Source organism: Lepisma saccharinum, chromosome 17, assembly GCF_977018435.1.
Source record: "Lepisma saccharinum chromosome 17, izLepSacc3.1, whole genome shotgun sequence".
NCBI classification, from domain to species: Eukaryota; Metazoa; Arthropoda; class Insecta; order Zygentoma; family Lepismatidae; genus Lepisma; species Lepisma saccharinum.
The window spans coordinates 25,684,108-25,704,106 of record NC_139245.1 but is presented as its reverse complement, the minus strand read 5'-3'; the positions used below and the strand labels follow the sequence as shown (position 1 = coordinate 25,704,106).

The 19,999-nt window shown below is 38.1% G+C and overlaps 2 protein-coding genes across 2 annotated transcripts in view; both read right to left on the bottom strand.

Moving 5' to 3' along the window:
- Nucleotides 1–1,322: 1,322 nt before the first annotated feature.
- Nucleotides 1,323–19,999, bottom strand: part of mdy (diacylglycerol O-acyltransferase) — a 38,158-nt gene continuing 19,481 nt past the window's right edge. The window contains exons 8-12 of the mRNA XM_083139171.1: nucleotides 16,030–16,138; nucleotides 15,699–15,743; nucleotides 15,234–15,412; nucleotides 12,079–12,229; nucleotides 1,323–9,338 (exon numbers count right to left, since the gene is read on the bottom strand). Coding sequence (XP_082995297.1) covers nucleotides 9,162–9,338; nucleotides 12,079–12,229; nucleotides 15,234–15,412; nucleotides 15,699–15,743; nucleotides 16,030–16,138 — 661 coding nt within the window. The 3' untranslated portion in view covers nucleotides 1,323–9,161. The remainder of the gene's footprint in view (nucleotides 9,339–12,078; nucleotides 12,230–15,233; nucleotides 15,413–15,698; nucleotides 15,744–16,029; nucleotides 16,139–19,999) is intronic.
- On the bottom strand, nucleotides 17,455–19,725 carry LOC146001759 (uncharacterized). The gene is made up of 2 exons (XM_083139477.1): nucleotides 19,685–19,725; nucleotides 17,455–19,410 (listed from the first exon to the last, which is right to left on the bottom strand). Exon 2 carries the CDS (start codon nucleotides 19,408–19,410, stop codon nucleotides 17,455–17,457), a length of 1,956 nt encoding a protein of 651 aa, XP_082995603.1. The 5' UTR covers nucleotides 19,685–19,725.

Genomic DNA, 19,999 nt, shown 5'->3' with positions numbered 1-19,999 from the left:
AATAAAATAAATTACTGCCTTGGTCAGCATATTTAGTTTTTCATGAAATTTATGTGAATTTGAGCAAAAATATAGATATGATAAATAGTCAAAATTTGAAAGACAATCTCTTTCTGGCAAAAGTCACTACTTACACATGCTGTAATCTATTCTTTGATATAGACTTCAAAACCACCTGTCTTACTCCATGACAGTTCCAATTGTGTCAAAAAAAAAGTATGATTCAGTTCCTTCAGGTCAGGAAGAAAAAGTTATGTGGAGGGTGGGATACATTCGATATTTTTCTTGACCAAGTAAGCCAATAAGATAAGCAACTTTAGTATTCACATCGTTCAGACAGGTGTCATGTGAAAATGTTCATGAAGGGACTGCCATGAGATGTCCACTTAGCTGGCGACCTTCACAATGACAAAAGCTACACACTGCCCCGGGAATCTCTGGAGTGTGTGAACGGAAACAAGTCGGTGCAAGTAGGTTGAGAGAACTTGTGAGAGGGAAAGAGCGAGCGCAGCTATAGTGGAACCAACAGCAAAAAAAACCTGCGCAGACCCGTGACCCCTGTGAACCGTACTCCCACAAGGAGGGGAGGGGGGAGAGTGAAGCCCGAGCTGAACGGATCGAGGGGAAGGTGCGCGAACGACTTTAGCCGAAGGTTCTTTTGTTTGTGGTTGTTCTATACCAGTCGTTTGCAGCAGCGTGTGCTGCTTTGCTCCGCCAACTCACTTTCTCTCCTTCTCTTCCACAATGCACAGATTCCAGACACAATGTAGCTGCAGATTGTTACATTGATGACTACTTCTGCTGTCAATACACTGCTTCCTTACGCTCCAGTGAAATGCAGTTGATTGTGACAGTACTTTCTCAGTAAGTCTGCTGCAACAATAGGTGAGCTTACATTGTGGATTTCTTCAGACAATATTTCATGGCCACATACTGCTCCTCCTGTACGACTATCTTGAACAGGACTGGAAACTAGAGGTGAAAAAATCATGATACTTAGTAAATCGTCCACTATTGCCAGGTGCACATAGCTTCAATTTTTCCACCCCGTATGAATAATATCCTTACCCCATCCTTTCTCATTCTTTATTCACTGGCCCTCATATACACAATGATCAAAAAATAGTATTTCAGTAGATATTGCACGTTTGACTGTTCTGTATCAGATTACTACCATCTTTACATTACAGACCCACTGGCTATTTTGATATTAAAAAACCAGTGGCCTTATATGGAAATAAAGCTGCACCATTATATTTCCTCCACAAGCACTTCTTATTTTTAAAAAAATCATGCAAAAGGATAGTATATTGAAACAATCATTGCTTATACCTGTGTATATTTATACAAATGCTTCAAAAGATACATTAATGTACAAAAATCAGTTGGCTATTCTATTATCTCTGTACAATAAACATTTATATATTTACAACAATTATACAAGAAACAAAACACATTAATATTAAAAAAATCTCTTGCACAAGACACAAATCAAAAAACCTGGCCCAAATGGAATGCCCTCTCAAAAAATGCAAAGGTACCTTATTTTCACTCTTAGTTCCTGACAAATTATAAACACATGAAGTAACAAAAATAGTTCTATTCTAAATTATAACTAGAGGTAACATAACAAAGATTCAGTGACAGCAGCAAAATTTATGAACAGTCGACATCTGAAACTCGAATCATCTGATGGAAACAAAGTAACAATATGATAAAAGAATGCTGTACTAGTATTGCCAGATTACTTTCATTTTTCCATGTGTAAAATTCTGTGACAGTTCCATTAGTCTTTCCAAGAACTGTGAGCAGATGAGATACAACCACCTTGTACGCAATTGTACTACGAGGTACAGGAACACATCTAGAAATATATTTGAAGAGGGATGGGGGAATCCGAACCAAGTGACACAATAATAGTAGTAGTAATATAAATGTTTAAATTAATATGTTAATATAATTTATAGGTCTATTCATATGTTGTACTATTATTATTTAGGTAAAAAGACTGAATAATAGAGATATAACAGCACATTTTCATTATCTAGCTTACATGTAGTTAAGATCGTAAAAATTTGAATAAAAACAACTGTCCTGGCAAGGAAATTAATGTCAAAAAGAACTGAATATTTATGGAATAACAAAAAAAAAAAGTATGCTAGATCCAGTTGACAAAAAGTCAAGTTCCTGATTAATATTTTATCCATATTAGTGGTGTGCATAAATCTTTGGTACTGCCCTACAATCCTTACCTTCCAGTTTGGCAGAAATAGATATCCCCCGATTAATACAGCAAACACTATTAAAAGTATATTTTCATTATTCAATTTTAGTACTTGGTAAGTCTTTCTGGTGGAGGGGGGGCTGGACCTCCTTAACTCTTTCGCTGCGGAATTCTCGCACACAATATCCCTTGGCTGCGTAAATAATTTGAAAATATATTTTTTTTATAAAAAAATAGTTTTCACAATTACATTGCATTATATATGAGAGAGAACTTACAAAAGTCATTCCTTGCACTGGAAAACCATTCTCTAGTCCCTGGTGGTATGATATTTTGAAATATTTTGAAATTTTGAAAAAAAAACAACATTTTTTTAGAAAGAATAATTTTACAAAATTACATTGCAAAATATGTTATAGAGAACTTACAAAAGTCATTCCTTGCACTGGCAAACTATTCGGTAGTCCCAGGTGGTATGATATTTTGAAAAATTTTGAAATTCCCGCACCTAGATCAATGCTGTTTTGCACTCTGCTCCATGTTGTTACGGACGGTGGTAAAAATTCTTCATCAGACACTACACAATCACTGTCACCACTTGAAGTCTCATAAAAACTGTCGCTATTATCGTCACAACTTAATTCACCTTCTGATTCTGAGTCGGCAAATAACAGTTGAGTAACATCATTATCACACAAGTGTTGACGACTTGACGAAGCCATGTTGTTTACATTCGAACATGCATTTGAAACTGACATGGTCAGAGCACTCAACGCTCGTATGTCAAAGAATTCAAAACGGAGGCGTAATTAGCGACATCACATGGATAAAAACAAAACTAGTTCAAATAGTTCAAAATACTATCAACAGATGTCAGAAGGCTACTAAAAGCGACGTACTTCGGAAATGCGACACCCGCAGCGAGTGGAAGTATGAACTCGCAATAATGCGACTTCCGCAGAGCAAGGCACCTGGCGTGCTGTGCATAAAAGCGACGACCGCAGTGAAAGAGTTAAATATGATTTTGATTCTGTACTCTTGCCAGAGATGTGAAATATTATGTAAGTCATCAATTAATGACTAGTTGAATTTCATAGATAAGTGTTACGTACAAGCAATCAAACATGTCTTTTGATGTAAGCAATATGTAGATACAAGGAGAATTCCTTTATTTCTCTTCTAGTTAATTTTCATGTAGCATTTCGGGAGAACACACACTCCCTTCATCAAACATTTATTCTGATACACTTCAATTTCATGAAACCCTATGGATCTATGCAAATAATAGCGATGTAGGTGACAGATACACAAGTCTCATTTCAATTGGAGCTCAAGGGCCTCCCCAATGGCGCAGTGGTAGCATCGTCGCTTTGAAATCAAGGGGTCCCGGGTTCGATACCCAGTGGAGGCACATAGTGGTTCGGATCCCACTTTAAACTGTAGGTACAGTCCCAATTAGCCTTACCGTGCACAAAGTGGACTTAAAACACCAAATCAAACGTACAATTGGAGTTCAACGTCATCAAACAGTTAAACTTATATGTAAGAATATGCAATGGTGCTATTCGTAATGACTGACACAAGGGATATCTACAGTTCCATTCAAAGATTTCAGGTGTGAATTTTTTTAGCAATGTCCCTGCATAAGGTGGCTAGGGTAGCTCAGCATGAAATACGTGGGATCATCTCTTAACCACTTCCATGCCTTCGTGGCACCGAGCGAAGTACAAGGAGTAGCATTAACATTTCTTTCAGCTTTGTGTATATAAAAGAACATCCTAAATTGCGCTAAAAACTTATGGCATTTCAGTACTCCCACTGAAAGTATATTTTAACTTGCCCATCAAGAACTCTAAACAGGAACTGCTTAAAAATGTAATTCTTATGTATTGTCATCTTAAGTACACACTAGGATGAGGTTTTTGGTTTTTGGAGTGGGTGTTCAAAGTGAATATAAATGGTTGACCATAATTTTGTGCAGAACAATGCTGCATTAAGGAAACTGATCATTCTGCCATCTAGATGTATTTCTTGAAATTAAATTTTCGAGTGCTGCACAATGCGGTGAGGAATTCAAACTATTGGGTTGGTGCGAATGAAATGTCCGCTTTGGCATCTGGTGGGAAACTTACCTCAACAACACAACACAGGGATTGACTGAGGTCACAGGACTAACGTCATAAACTCTGTATATGTCCAGCAAACAGGCTGGAGCACCCAGACAGTCAGGAGGCAGTGTGTTGCTGAACAGGGTCATCTGAAAGTGCACCATGGAGAACACACAATTGCGAGTGATTTGTCTTTACGAATTCAAACTGGGACATTCTGATCAGCAAGCCACCAAAAACTATAACAGTGCATTTGGGCCAGGAATGGTAAATGAACGCACCATTCGCCGCTGGTTTGTCAAATTTCGTTCTGGTGACACAGCATTGCAAAATGACCCCCTTGGCCATCGACCAACATGTTCGGATGAGCTCCTCAGGAACGCCGTTGAAGCGGATCCTCGGAAAAGTGTTCGTGCCATTGCAGACGAGTTAGGCATACACCATACCACTGTCGTTCGGCGGCTCCGTGTGATCGGTAAAGTGAAAAAGTTGGACTCATGGGCACCACATGATTTGACACCGGTCAACAAGACTCGCCGTCTGGAGGTGTGCAGTTCTTTGAGTGTAAGGAATAACCGGGATGGTTTCCTGCATCGGATTGTCATTTCAGATGAAAAATGGATCTGCTATGACAATCGTAAACGATCAGGAGAATGGTTGGATCGTGATCAACGTCCAGGGCGGTTTACGAAACCACCTCTCCACCCACAGAAGGTGTTGTTGCTGGTATGGTGGTCTATGGTGGGTGTGATCCATCATGTCTTTCTCAGGCGCGGTGAAACCATCAATGCAGATCCCTACAGTGCTGAACTCCATGAAATGCACCGCAAACTTCTCCGCAAGCATCCAGCAATGGTCCACAGACATGGTGTCCTCATGTTGCACGACAATGCTCGCCCACATGTCGCGCAAAAGACGGTGCAGGCTCTCCATGAGTTGCAATATGAAACCCTTCCTCATCCAGCATATTCTACCAACCTCTCTTCCATTGACTACCATCACTTCCGGCATCTTGATCACTTCCTGACAGCGAAGACCTTCGCTGATGATCGGGCGGTGCAACATGCCGTTCAGGAGTTTTTTGCGTCGCAGACTCCAGACTTCTTTCGCCATGGAATCCAATTGTTGGCTGAGCGATGACAAAAGTGTGTGGCTGCAGACGGCGACTATTTTGATTAACCAGGTATTGTAGTTTTGATTTTTTTGAACTTTGGCAATGACGCACCTGGGCCGGACATTTCATTCGCACCAACCCAATACAATATGGCTAATGGAATTGAAATTCATAAGATGCTGCCATCCTGATGACAATTGGGAAGTAATAATAATGGGGCAATAGTAGCACATTCCGGTCTTGAAAGCCAGAAAGTGGTGGTGGTGATGGTACAACCTGCTGACCATGCATCCCCCAATAAAAAAGCTACTTGGCAGGCCTTTGCCATCACAGGGCTGTTGCACCATGGAGATTAGTTTCTAAATAGCAATACCCACATACTTGCGAGACTTGCTGTTGTGTATTATTACAAAGATATAAATTTTAGGAAAGCAATCGCTACAAATGTAACGGGTGTGGCACGGGAACCGGACGAATTTGAAAAAGTCACTTCAAAGTTAATTTTTACTGGGAAAAAAAAATATTTACAGAAATATATAGTAAAGATCATAGCATTTTATGATAGACATTCAAATGTTCTGTTGCTAGCAGTTTTGTTTCTGTTGGATTACCAACAGAGAGTGAACTTTGCACAGGGAATGCTTACACGGGGTGAGGGGAATGAAGACATTGTGTTGTTGACGAGTGATGAAGCTCACTTCCACCTAAATGGTTCTGTAAATAAACAGAAATGTCGCTACTGGGATGTGGAAAATCCCAGACAACTTCATCAGAAACCCCTACACAGCCCAAAAGTGACCGTGCGGTGCGCTTTAGGTAAGATTGACATTATCTGTCCTTATTTCTTTAAGGACGAAGCTGTTACTGTAACTCTCAACGCTGATCGTTACATGCAGATGTTAAACACCTTTTTGGTACCTGAATAACGGAGGAGGAGAATTACTCGTCGAGCAGTGTGGTTTCAGCAAGATGGCGCCACGGCTCTCACAGCCAGAGCCTCAATGAGTGCTCTTCAAGCTCTGTTCCTGAACCGCGTCATTTCCAGATTTAGTGATGTTCCATGGCCCCCCTCGATCCCCGAACTTGTCCATGTATGATTTTTTTGTGGGTACCTGAAGTCGCACGTCTACGAGAGTGGGGCACGCACACTAGATCAGGTGAAGGAGGCTATTGTTGAGACCATCAGCCAAATTGACAGACATGCTGGAGAAGGTGGAGGCCAATTTTCATGATCACCTTCAAAGTTGCATCCACGAAAATGGATGCCATTTGTCTGATGTAAATTTCCGCACATGAATAGCATAAAATGCTATGATCTTGACTATATATTTCTGTAAATATTTTTTTCTTCCAGCAAAAATTAACTTTGTAGTGACTTTTCAAATTCGTCCAGTTCCCGTGCCCCACCCTTAATTTTGTTTCTATTACAGCATTCATGAATCTAACAAATTCTAAATGATGTGCTCTGTGCAACTTTACACACTTCCTTACGGAACAAGAGTGTTAAAAATAGGAAACATTAATAACTCGTATCTGTTCATGTAAATACATATGATATGCAGAAATTGTCTCTTTGTGAATGTTTCTTTGTGCATTGACAGAAAAACTCCCTCCACAGATCACCCACTCCTAAAATTGAACCACATGTCTCCCTCATGACATTCACATGCTCACATGGACCACCATGGGTCTTCCATACACATGAAAATTGAAATAACTTCTAATCATTTTCCAATCTGGACTTTGAAACTGCACACTGAAAACACAACCTTATTAATTCCCATTAAGACACTTAATCAAATGGTGATTAATTGTATCACACTGCACTTACTTTTTCTCCACTTGAAATCAAGTAGAAATTATTGCATGCCTACATTAAGCATGTGGCCCACATTGCATCTACTTAAAGAAAATAGTAGGAATTCAAGAGATTTTATCTCTTGCTGGAATGCATAGAATGAAGTACTGAAGATGTACCGTACCTACCTTTGAGGAAAATGAGAGTCAGTGTCTATAATCCGGAAGACATGTCTAAACTAAAAAAAAAAACTTATGGAAGATCAGTTTTTAACAAACGTACACACAGTGACAATATTTAGTTATAAATGCTCCTGTCTCTTAGCCAACAGCATGTCAAAATTTGTGCCGAGAGTCACACTGGTACTTTCAAGATCCCTGCCAACACTGAATTTTCAATGCCTGTGCTTAACATTTGTCAACTGTCGTAAGTGGGCAAAACAATAATGCTTACGGCTTATTTATTACTACTGGCAATTATACAACATAAGATGTACAGAAATCAATTTGAAAGCATTATCCGTTTGTAATGTGATGAGATTTTATGCAATGTTTCATGGCACACTAATATTACATAATACTAAACAAGGTTAAACCTCATCATGAAAGAAAATGCTTCTATTAGTAGTATTTTAAATGCAAATATATGACACAAGTCACAGAATCCGAAAGCAATCTCCTGATCAAGGAGAATATGATTGGATATCTCAACAACCACTCTAAATTTTGCTGCTGTCTCTTAGTACTTAAAATAAATGGCTACCACCACTTTTACGTATAGTGTCTCACTGCTTGGATATGGCCACGACTTGGTTCAATTCATCCCGTTTATCCATATCTAACAGGTTTAAATACAGCTTGTACTTCTAAAAGAAACATTTTGGAATGCTGAACATAATCTTGTAAATAATCAACAGTATACAAAATATGTCTTATTTACATTAAACTGATCATAACTGGTGGTTTTAAGAGCACCAAAACTAGTAACACTGTTGACATATTGTTAACATGAGCTACAACTGCAGTAATCTCCTTTATACATCTATTACCTGCATTTGTGTTGAAAATAAATTCCTTCGTGCCATTTTTCTTAAGGTATTCTAATGATGATTAGACAACAATTCACTTAACAACAAATTCCAAGAATTGATCATGTAAGTTAATCCACTGTAGCCAAACCTGACACCAGACAAGCAGTTCTGATTTCATTGGACACTTGACCCCCATCCCAAAATTATCCCCTGTCCATAAATAGAAATTCAAAATAAATGTGAACTAATTCATATGCAACTACAACAATCACTGGACATATTAATTCTTGAGGATACAAATCATCAATTCTAGCTCCTCTATTATTACTTTCACAGGAAGAAAATGGAATGTACAGACTAGAAAGTATGAAGCAAAGTAGCCTTGCATTAATATATCAATGCAGGCTGTGTGGAATTCATAGAAAAATGCATTATATAAATAAATTTGCTTCTTTAAAATATAAATTCTCAATTGCTTACACACTATTCAACATATATATATGTATGTGTGTATATATATATATACAAGTACAATCATCTGCCCTGCAAAAATACACGAGGTAATTTCTCTTTCAAAATTCAGTCCTATACACATCATTTAGGAACCCTAAAACATTAACAAATAACAACTTTTAGAGATTCATGCTGAAAAAATTCAAATTACTACTATACAAAATATATAGATATATATATATACGTATATAACTCTTGTATACAGCTTGCACAAAATAATTAAAAATAAGTTTCAAAAAATTGTACATAATTCGCATCACATTATGCTCAATCCTACTTCTTACCTACATTTCATTCGCTTCGCTTACAATTCACTCAAAATCAAATTTCATTCTAATTCATGATTCAACTCTGTACACCACCTGTAAAAAATGCTATATGTGGCCGTAATGATCCAAGAGCTCTTCACCAAAGTGGGTGATCACGTAGTCATGGTAGTACATCATTATGCACAAAGGTTGGCCCAGAATCAATGATGCCCACACTACAATGTTGCCCCACCGTGGACCAAAATGCTTTTCCATTAACTTACTCAGGAAGGATAGTGGAATCTGTAAATAAATATTTTTCCTTACAAGAAGGTCACAGCAAACCATGTTCACGCTTTCTTCCTTAGTGCATCAAGGAACATGTAAATTAAGCTCTAAAATGGTGAAAGATGCAGGGAGGGGGAACATTTTAAATTCGGCTATTAGTGGGATAGCAAATTGCATTCCAATCATATAGTCTTAAAAAGATAGTTTTGAATACCTGTCCACAGGGCAATAAAAAGTATTTTAATTCACATGAAAAAAATGCCAACTTATGAAATTACACATGTAATCCAAATTGAACAATGTCCACAGAAGAAAACTGTTTCAAAACAAGAAATTTTCTAATCAAACATCGAACAACTGTTCACAAGAACCCTCAGATCAAAATCAATTAATATCTTTTTAAACAAATGTACTTCTGTAATTCTCTTTCAACCGTAAAGGTAATTTAATACAATTAGTGGGGAAAAAAAAGTTGTGGTTTTCACCATAGTTGGCAAAGTATTTTACTTTTGATTGATTTGGTGTTTTAAGTCTACTTTATGCACAGTAATGCTAATCGGGACTGGACCTACAGTTTAAAGTGGGATCCGAACCACTTGTGCCTCCACCGGGTATCAAACCTGGAACCCCTTGATTACAAGGCGATGACGCTACCACTGTGCCATCGGGGAGGCCCAAGTATTTTACTTTTGAAAGTGATGAAGGATGTTGAGTTTCTATTACATGTATTGCAAAGCCCAAACATCTCTCCTTTGATGTAAAATATTCCTTTTCTTTCACAAGATGTTTATTTGTTCCAGATGTTTGTATTAACAGTTATTTACTCAACTATATGTATGTTCTTGAAATTAACAAAGGAATCATTTAATATTTTTTTGAGATTGTATTCCTGGTTCTTCTTCTTCCAGGTTTATATAACCTTCACCAGAAAAGTTTCAGGACTGATGTAAAATATATTCAACTCTCCTACCAATAGTCCTTGGTCCTGTCAAAATAGTCCCCTCAGCTACCTGTACACAGTTGCCAGCGTTTCTTGAAATCTCGGAACAAAGCAGAGAAAGCTTTCTCTGGGATGCTACTAGCATATGTCAGAGCCTTTTGGTTTTCATGACTGATGCGGTAAACATGGTTTAAAATTACTTACGTGAAATTTAGAAATTTCGCACTTCCGCATTGCACAATTTAATGGTTAAATCCTATTAATTTCGTGCTGCCAGGTGGTGGTTGGGGGGGGGGGGGGCTGGGCTGTGTTGCTTGGGTGCACCCCATCCTCAAAAAGATCCCCGACCTGAAAGAGAAAAGATGTGGTGCACATACTTGACCCCCCCTCCAGCCACGTCGGGAACAGGAACTGCACCATGTGCAACAGCACAGCCCAGCCCCCCAACCACCACCGCCACCTGACAACAGGAAGCAAGACTACGCAAACCAGGATGCGCATGCCAGCGCCACTGAATGGGAGAAATTGCAACTACCGCCACCTGGGAACAAACAAAGCAGAGACGTGGTACCATCTCCGCTTCAAACGTCATACCCTTTTGTGAATGAAGACAGTGAATCTTCGAAATTAATAGGATTTAACCATTAAATTGTGCAACGCTTTTGGTTTTGACTGATTAATTTATTTCACTTTGCTTATCTGTTGCAAAAACACCCATGTCAGGATTCGAACCCATGACCCCCGGCATCACAGTGTTTTGAATTCCTGAATATGTTCATGTTGCTTCCCTTTCAGCACTATTTTCACACAGGCAAACAGATCTGGTCAATATCGAGAATGTGGATGAGCAGGGATATGATGTTTGGCCAGATATTCCTGTACCGAAACAGCAGCATGGGGCCTTGCATCATCATGCAAGACAAACCACTGCCCAGATACCCACTAGTCAGTTCGACATGATGACAGACATTCCTACTGAATTTCAGTACATCTGATATCATGCAAACAGTAAGATCTTCTCCAAGTATGTTCCTCGTACATTCCACATTTTTCAGCAGGTGCTGCTGAAGGACAGCCTGAAACCCTGATCTCTCGAAACCTCTTGTGCCATTTAAACACACGACCTCTCAATAATGCCTGGTCACCACAGGTTTGTTGTATCATGTTACATATTTAAATAGGTGTTTTTCCTAGCTTAACACAGAACTCTATGTTAATCCTCTGCTCCAACTCCGTGTCCACCACATCACTGAGCCAACGTAACAAATAGTGTGTTGCTACGTACAGCCTTGGCACCTGGTGGAGGTTAAGTGCTTCTAAGGGTATGTATATTAACAACAATCATCAGTGTATTTTAATATCACAGTTTGAGAATTAAAAAAACAATCCTGCAACTTTTCTGGCAAAGGTTATATGTTGTGTTCCATCCATTTTTATCTATTATCCTAGTATTTCTTCCCAGAAATTCAGTGAATAATTCATTCTAGTTTGATGTACTAGTTTCTTTTTAACTCCATTGGGTTTGATGAAATGCCATCTCTCATAATAATAGAAATGTGCTGTTATTTATTGAAGATAAAAAATAAAGTTTGTTCTATTCATTATGTTAATGGGTAATACAGTAAAAGAAGGCATAAGTGTCCTTTGATTAACATCCACTAGTCCTTATTTGATTAGTTCTAATTAGGTGTACTCATATTATATCTTGATTAAGATTATTTCACAGACATATTTATTAATTAATTTTAAAGGGGAATGGAAGGAAAACAAAGATAATTCATTTGAAAAAGAGCACATGCATTCAATATAGCTTACCTGGCCCATCATTCCCATGAAAGCCCAAGTCTTAAATGTCCGGAGTGGAACGCTAACAAGGTACTCATGGAAAAAGGCACTTATGAAAAAGACAGCTGTACTTGCAGCCAATTTTCCATAGCCAATCTCAACCAGTGGAACGTATAAGTGTCTGAAACAAAACAAGACAAAATAAAAGCTTTCCATGGATTGTTTACAAATGCAAGGCACATTCACTATTGTAAATAACTGTGCACAAAAAAAAAATCCTAGTATAAAATGACTCATTTTTCTGCATGCTGATTGAAGTGAAATATATACAGGTAACCTGACAAGAAGAGAATATGTTTATGTAACATTTTTTTCTTGTAGAAAATTTTATTTCATGATAACTTAATAATGGAGAAACTAGTATAGTGGAACCACGAGCAAAACAACTTGCGCAGACCCGGGGCTCCTGTGCACCGTACCCCCCCCCCCCCCCCTGCGTGAGTAAGGGAGGGGGAGAGTGGCCACTGCTTCCTTATGGCTCAAGGTGGATGGAAGAAGGGAAAGCTGCACGGGGACTTCTCGTCCCAAGGTTTTTTTCCTTGTGGTCGATCTATACTCACTTTATTCGCAAAACTGATTTTCCTTCTTTGTTCTTTTTTCACATTTGAACAAAGAAGAAAAAACAGTTTTGCGGATAAAGTGAGTACTAGTTTCTCCATATTTATATACTACCCCGTCTCTTTTCCCAATTATGAAAACTTACTTTTAAATAAAAAAAATAAGTTCATGAATATTACAATATTATCTGTATTATGCTTGCAGTTGGCTATACATTTTCCGATGTTATGAAGTTTTGAAATATTTCAAAGCACTTTTGCACTAAATCAATAATGTATTTTTAAATGTTCTAAGTGCATGTAAAAAAAAAAAAAGGGCCGATAATTTTTTACGTGGGGTTGGCAACACTGATGAAGTTGAGCATGCGCAGGAACATGCCCTAGTATTCTGTGCTTGCAACAGAGATAGAATCGTCAGAGTGCAGTAAGGTGAAATGGCTACCATAATACAAAATCCTACCAAATGTGAAGTGAGATCTGTCATACGATTTCTGAACGCCAAAGGACAGAATGCAGCTGACATCCATCGGGAATTGTGTGCCATTTATGGACCGACAGTGATGAGTGTAAGGAAGGGAAGGGCATTCAAATGTCCATGATGATGAGCGTAGCAGAAGGCCTTGTGTTCAGAAGGACGATCTGGTGGACAAGAAAGTCCGTTTCAATCGCCGGTTCATAATATCTGAACTCGCCAAAGAGTTTCCAGAAGTGTCTGCAAAAACAGTGCATCGAATTGTGACTGACAACCTGGGGTATCACAAACTGTGTGTAAGGTGGCTACCAAAAATGCTGACATGCTCACAAAGAGCAAAGGACAGCTGCACGTGATTTTTTGGCCCGTTGGGGGGAGGATGGGGATGACCTCTTTTCACACATAGTGACGGGGGATGAAACGTGGGTATCGTACGCCACTGGGGAGTAGAAGCAGCTGTCAATGCAATGGTGGCACTCTGGTTCTTCTAAAGCGAAGAAATTCAAACAAACACCATCAGTTCACAAAATCATGGCAACCATGTGGGATTTTTGTGGAATTCTTGGAACCAGGACGGACAATTACAGCAGAGGTGTATTGCGAAACACTGAATAATCGTGCCATCCAAAGTCGGCGGAGAGGAATGCTACGCTCTGGAATTTTTCTGATCCATGACATGCCTGCCCACACACAGCTGCTCGTACTGTTGAGACAATTTAAAGATTTCGATGGGAACTTTTCAATCATCCCCCTTACAGCCCAGACCTTGCCCCCAGCGATTTATTTATTTTTCTTCACCTGAAAAAGTGGCTTGCATCGAAGTGTTTCAACGACAGTGACGTGCTCAAGACATCAGTTCTGGGCTGGCTGCACTCTCAGGGGGCAGATTTTTACGCAGAGGGTATACGGAAGCTTGTGCCATGCTATCAGAAATGTCTGGAGGTTAATGGTGACTACGTCGAAAAATAGCCAAGGTATGTACTTGTTCATCAATTACAATAAATTTCTTCTATCATTTCTTGCTTTTTAAAAAATATTGGCCATTTTTTTTGACATGCACCTCGTACTAGTCCCACCATTCATGCAATCTCAAATTGAGTATTTATCTGCAGTTTTTTTATAATACTGATACATACAACTTTCTGCAGCTACCGATTCACACTAATTTAATTTACAAAGCAGCCAAGATAGCCAACAGTGGTAATGCCAGAATATTTTTATTTTGGTGTGTGGGGGGGGGGGCAGGGTGTTAGGTACGTTAACAATTTTCTTGTAGGAAATTAGTGGCACACACAGAAGCAAACAGTAGATCTTTGATATCTTAGTTTCCCTAAATTTCAATACCTTCAAAAACTAAAAGTTATGGATCAACTGATATCACTCCATTAACAGTAACTCTGGTCAAACTTCACACCATTCTACAAGCTCTCCACATTATATCCAGTATATTTAGCAAAATATGTCACTGATTCACGACAATCCTTCACACGAATGGAAGCTTTCAAACTACAAAAACAACATTTAAATGACTTCTCTCTTGTCATACACCAAACACCACATCATGAGCTCTTTGATTTCTTTCCTTGAAATTTTGAGTTTTACGAGAATACGTTTACTGGCCTAGATTCAATGTCTGCTTAGGTTGGCTAGGATTTGTCTTGGATTTACTTCATTAGAAGTTTTGGTGAAGAGAAGAATCTTTAACCAAACATAAAAAAAAAAATGAGTAAAAGTTTGAAAACTTGCAGGGGAAGGGTGTATAAAAAGAATGCAACAACTTAGAACGAAGAAAATAACTATCTGGAAATATATGTCCACAAAATCTAAAGGAAGAACAAAATTAAATGGGATGATGATGAACTAATACCTGAGATGAATTACAGCAAAGAATCAGGGGGGGCTCAAGATAGAAGGGAGTAGCTAAAAGTCATTGAGCAAGCCAAGACTCCATGGGATGAAGCATTGACAGATCAGATCATAAGGTAATTTATGACAAATATATGTAAATACTTGAAAACTCATTTCTAATACTTACCCTAAGTCAATGCATAGAAAATGTGAAAAATACAAATATTTTTCACACTTTTGGTTCCTACCTGACTGCCCAGCGGTGAACTGGAGTATTCCATGTCCTCCAGAATGTGTCTATGTTATTTCCATTCCACCAATCCTCATAGAAGTTCCTGTCCGCAAACTGTATCAGCTCTCCCAGCAGATTGAGGAAGGAGTGGAAGAAAAGGTAGAACCATATGAGCCACACCAAGTGGTTTGGAATCTGGGAAGAAATTATGAACCATACATTATTCATCTCATTTTTATGAGTTTCTCTTAAGTGAACATTGAATTTATGCTTCAAGGCAGGTGCATGGTTACATATCATCTGTGTGATTAGCCAAAATTGGCAGAAAAGTAAAGTAAAATATGCTAATCAATCAACATATCACAAGTAATAAAATGTTCATATTCAACTGTTTCTACAAATTCAGCTTAAGCATAAGGTTTCAGAAATCTAACCATACCACAAGAACAATCAATCGTGTAGATACAAAAATATTACTTACTGCAAGTTTAAGTAACCTCTCCGTTGCTTTGGCCAAATCCATGTTCTGCAAAATAAAATATTAAGAATAAGCAAAACAATTTTTTTTAAAAAAAAATGGTGCATATGTAACTACACAACTAGCAAAATTTTGAAATCAAGTGCCAGAATATTCAACTTTGAACGAAACTTGTTACTATTTGCTCATAAACTGAAAATAAAACATTACCACATTTTATATCTGATGAAATTTGATAACTATAACATAAGTGACAAATTAATCTTTCTAATTATTACATGTTAATCGTTATTTAAATATGATTTAGAAAAGAAATTATGATAAAAGAACTTACAGAGAATGGAATGAGAGAATTCTTCACAGACGGAATGATCCACTGCTGGAACAAAGATAAAACCACTTGGAACCCGACCACAACCTCTACTATTCGCTTCAGAAGAAACCTACAATAAGGGAAGTTTTTTTCTTTGAAGTATTATTTCACTTTTTTTAATGTTGTCGATTCAATTCTTATAATTTACAATACTGTTTTTAAGAATACCTTAAAGTAGTACTACATAAATATAACAGCAGAGGCAAAATAGACAGGTGAAACCAGGCTGCCTTGGTAGAGCAATGGCACTGAATGCCAGAAGACCTGGCATCAAATCCTGGTTGAGCCTGCATTTTTCACTTTTAAGCTATATTTATTCCTTTAATTTGTACTTATTTTAAAGGTTATATTAATATATACACTGCCCCGCATGCTGCTGATTATATCTCAATGTAAGACCATTAATGAGTATGTATAAATCCTCACCTTCCCATATTGTCATGTTAAGTACAAGGAAAATTATTAATTGCTTACTGTTACATGATGGAAACTTATTTCTTTTTTACAATGGTACATTTTTAAAAACACACAATCGCCTCAAATCATATCCAAATATTTGAATTTGTCAATGCTATATTTCTTAACCAATACAAGGCATACACTCTCTGCAAATTGCTAAATTATATAAATCCATTTAAAAGCCTTTAATTACAATAGAAAACTAAAATTAAACACTGCTAAAGAAATAACCCAAAGGAGTTAAGGTTATTTGAATTTGAATTTAAAATTTTGGGTGTGTCTGCACTAACGCTATTTTGCACTTGTCATGTTATATGGGGTTCAGCCCCTTACCATAACTAAAATAACATAACTGTAATGTTGTACAACTAAAAGATTAAAACATTCTGACTTCGATTAAAAGCTGAGGCTGGAAAGGGGCACTCAGCGTACATAAGGACAAAAAACAGGACAACACAGAATTATACTGGCCATAGGGCAAGACGCCAGAGCCTCGTTAGTCTGCAAAATCCAGTCCAGGGTGTAGGGGAAAGTGGGGGAATTGTGCGCACCTAAGCAATTTTCATTATATTTGGAAAGGTTTTGCTTGAGAAAATATGAAATTTAGCTTAATACTTTTTCATTCTTTCTCCTTTTGAATGAAATAATTATAATTGAAAGAAAACAGTGTGAACGTGAGTAATGCATCATGTAATGCAAACCTGCATTTGCGCACAATTCCCCAACCTATGGGGTAATGATACGCAAGGGTAGGGCAATGGTGCACATTAATAAATAGTTCAGCAAATAAAAATGTATGTAGTTATATATCAGATTAACAACATATAAATTGAATGTGTTAAAAGTGGTTGCCTTACAATTGTAGAAGGCAATTGAATTGCTGTTTCAATATTTAAAATTGAAAGAAAATTAATGGGGAAGACGATGTTATTTTCGATTACAAAAATCACACACGTAATTGTTGGCTGTATCGACACCAGTACACTCTGCATGGCTCCATTCACAGCAAGAAACACATCGATACCATAATTCACCGTCTTTCCCAAAATCACCACAAATTCCGCAACGTTCATTAGTGTCTTGTACAATCAAAGCACTGCCTTGTCCGCTTTCTAAGTCTACGTCATCCAATTCATCGTCATCAAAAACAATTTCTTGATCCTCTGTGTCTGACTCAGACGACTCTGAAAGTTGCCTTTTCCTTATCAGCTTCTTCTTGATGCTTTTCATTCCACACGGACGTTTATGGTGTCGCGTTATTTTGTCCAACTTCTTCTTACTTTCTTCTTGTTTCTTCTTTTGGGCCTCTTCTAACTTGCATTTAATGGGCGTACTGGTCAAAATTTCTGAATGTTGTTTTGCTCGCCGAGAATTCTTTACAGTTTTGGTATCATTCCCTTTTCCTTGACATAATCCCATTGGGACAAAGGAAAGGAAAGAGTTTGTCCCTGCAGCAGATGTTGAAGGCACATTATTATCAGGATTTGGATGGATGATTTCTTCCACTAAGTCTTCATCTGCACTGTTCGGAATGCCACATGATTTGTTCGAACTTTTAGGAGAGGAAGAATCTTTGTTTTCTTCCACTAAGTCTCTATCTGCACTGTTCGGAATGCCACATGATTTGTTCAAACCTTTAGGAGAGGAAGAATCTTCAGCGATAACAAGTGTAACGTCCTGAACAGGAGCAAAATCATGATCCTGAAACTCGTCGGGATTAAAGGGAAATATTCCTGCAGAGCGGAAACCTGAAACAGCTTTCTCCATTGTTGCAACTTTTATGAAAGCATGATTTAGGAGTTCAGCCAAATCATATTCTGTCACCCTCTCATGGCCAGTTGTAGTTAAATAAAGATCATATTCCCTGTACAATGCATTTTTCAATGGACTGAAAAATGTTACGTCGAGCGGCTGCAACCGGTGTGATGTGTGCGGTGGCAGAGATACCATATGAATGTGGTTATTCCTGCAGAATTCATAACTCTCAATTGAAATATGGCTTGCATGGTTATCTAAAATAAGCAGCACTGGGTCACTTGCTGCGGGTTTTGCAGATTTCTGGAAGTGAACTAGCCACTCAGTGAACAATTCTGCGTTTGTCCAACCATTTTTCGAACACTTGTAAGAACACCCGATAGGACCATTTCTTTGTAATTGAGGTGTCATACGTTTCCGCGGATAAATCAGCATTGGAGGAATATAAGATCCAGCAGCGTTGACAGCAAAAACACCAGTTATTGTGCGCCCTTTTTCTGCTGAAGTAGCAGCACCAATCCTCTTCATACCTTTCGCAGCGTAAATCTTCGGGCACTTCTTTGGGACGACCGTTATTCCTGTCTCATCCATGTTGTAGATTTGCCTTGGCTCAAATTTATATTCATCCATAACTTTCTGAAGATTTGAGAAAAATAGCTTCGTTTCTTCTTCATTGAATGCAGTAATTCTATTTAAGCTTGTTCCTTCGGGTTGTCGTAGAGTTACATCGGGATTTCGTTTTAAAAATCCGTACAGCCAGTCTTTACCTGCTAGAGCCTGTTCCATATTGAAAGAATGTACAATTTCGTGATCTTCTGCATATCTAAATGCTATGCGTCTTAATTCTTTCAGAGTTAACCCGTAGAATAACTTTGCCAGTGTCAGAACATAGTCCTTCAATTCACTTTCCACTTCAACAGAAAACGTTGATTTTCTTCCAAGCCGGGTTGGAGTAGGCAGATCACGATTTTCTACAAGCTTTTTCCGTAAAGTAGACTCAGGTATGTTGAACCATCTGCCAACTTCCCTTATTTTTCTTCCTTCATTTTTGATAGCGTCCAGAGCGTTTTTCAGATTACCCTGAGAGTAGGAGTTCTTCTCAGTTTTTCTGTTGTAATTTCGTGGCATCTGTGAACAAAATAAAAACCTGGGTATTACTACTTGTTTCACCTTTAATGTCGTTTGGGGAAATTGTGTGCATTCAATTACATATACGGGGGAATCGTGCGCACCCTTTCTCCGAAGCGCACCATTGCCCCACACCAACCTTACAAAAAATTTACTTTCTAGAAAAAAATATAAAAACGTTAATCTCGTAACAAGTCGACACGTGTATATACATGATCATGCACTATCGAAACAAGCATAGTTCAAAACACTAGAGTAAAAATTTAAGACATACCTCCTTATTTTCGTCAACAGCAAAATAACAACAATGGACACAAAAACAAACATCCACTCGCTACACACAACACAATACAACTGGCGCGAAAAGCCCAATGTAGTAGTATTTCCTGAGACGCCCGCTAGGTTATAGCATGAATCGAAAGCTCATTCTCTGGCTCGTACCTTCGGAAACGTGGTGCGCACGATTCCCCGCCACGCACGATTCCCCCACTTTCCCCTACTATGTGGAGAGTAAGGTTATTAGAGACAATAGACTTTTAAATAAAAATTACAGCATAATTGTGTTAAACTGCAAAAATATATTACTCTA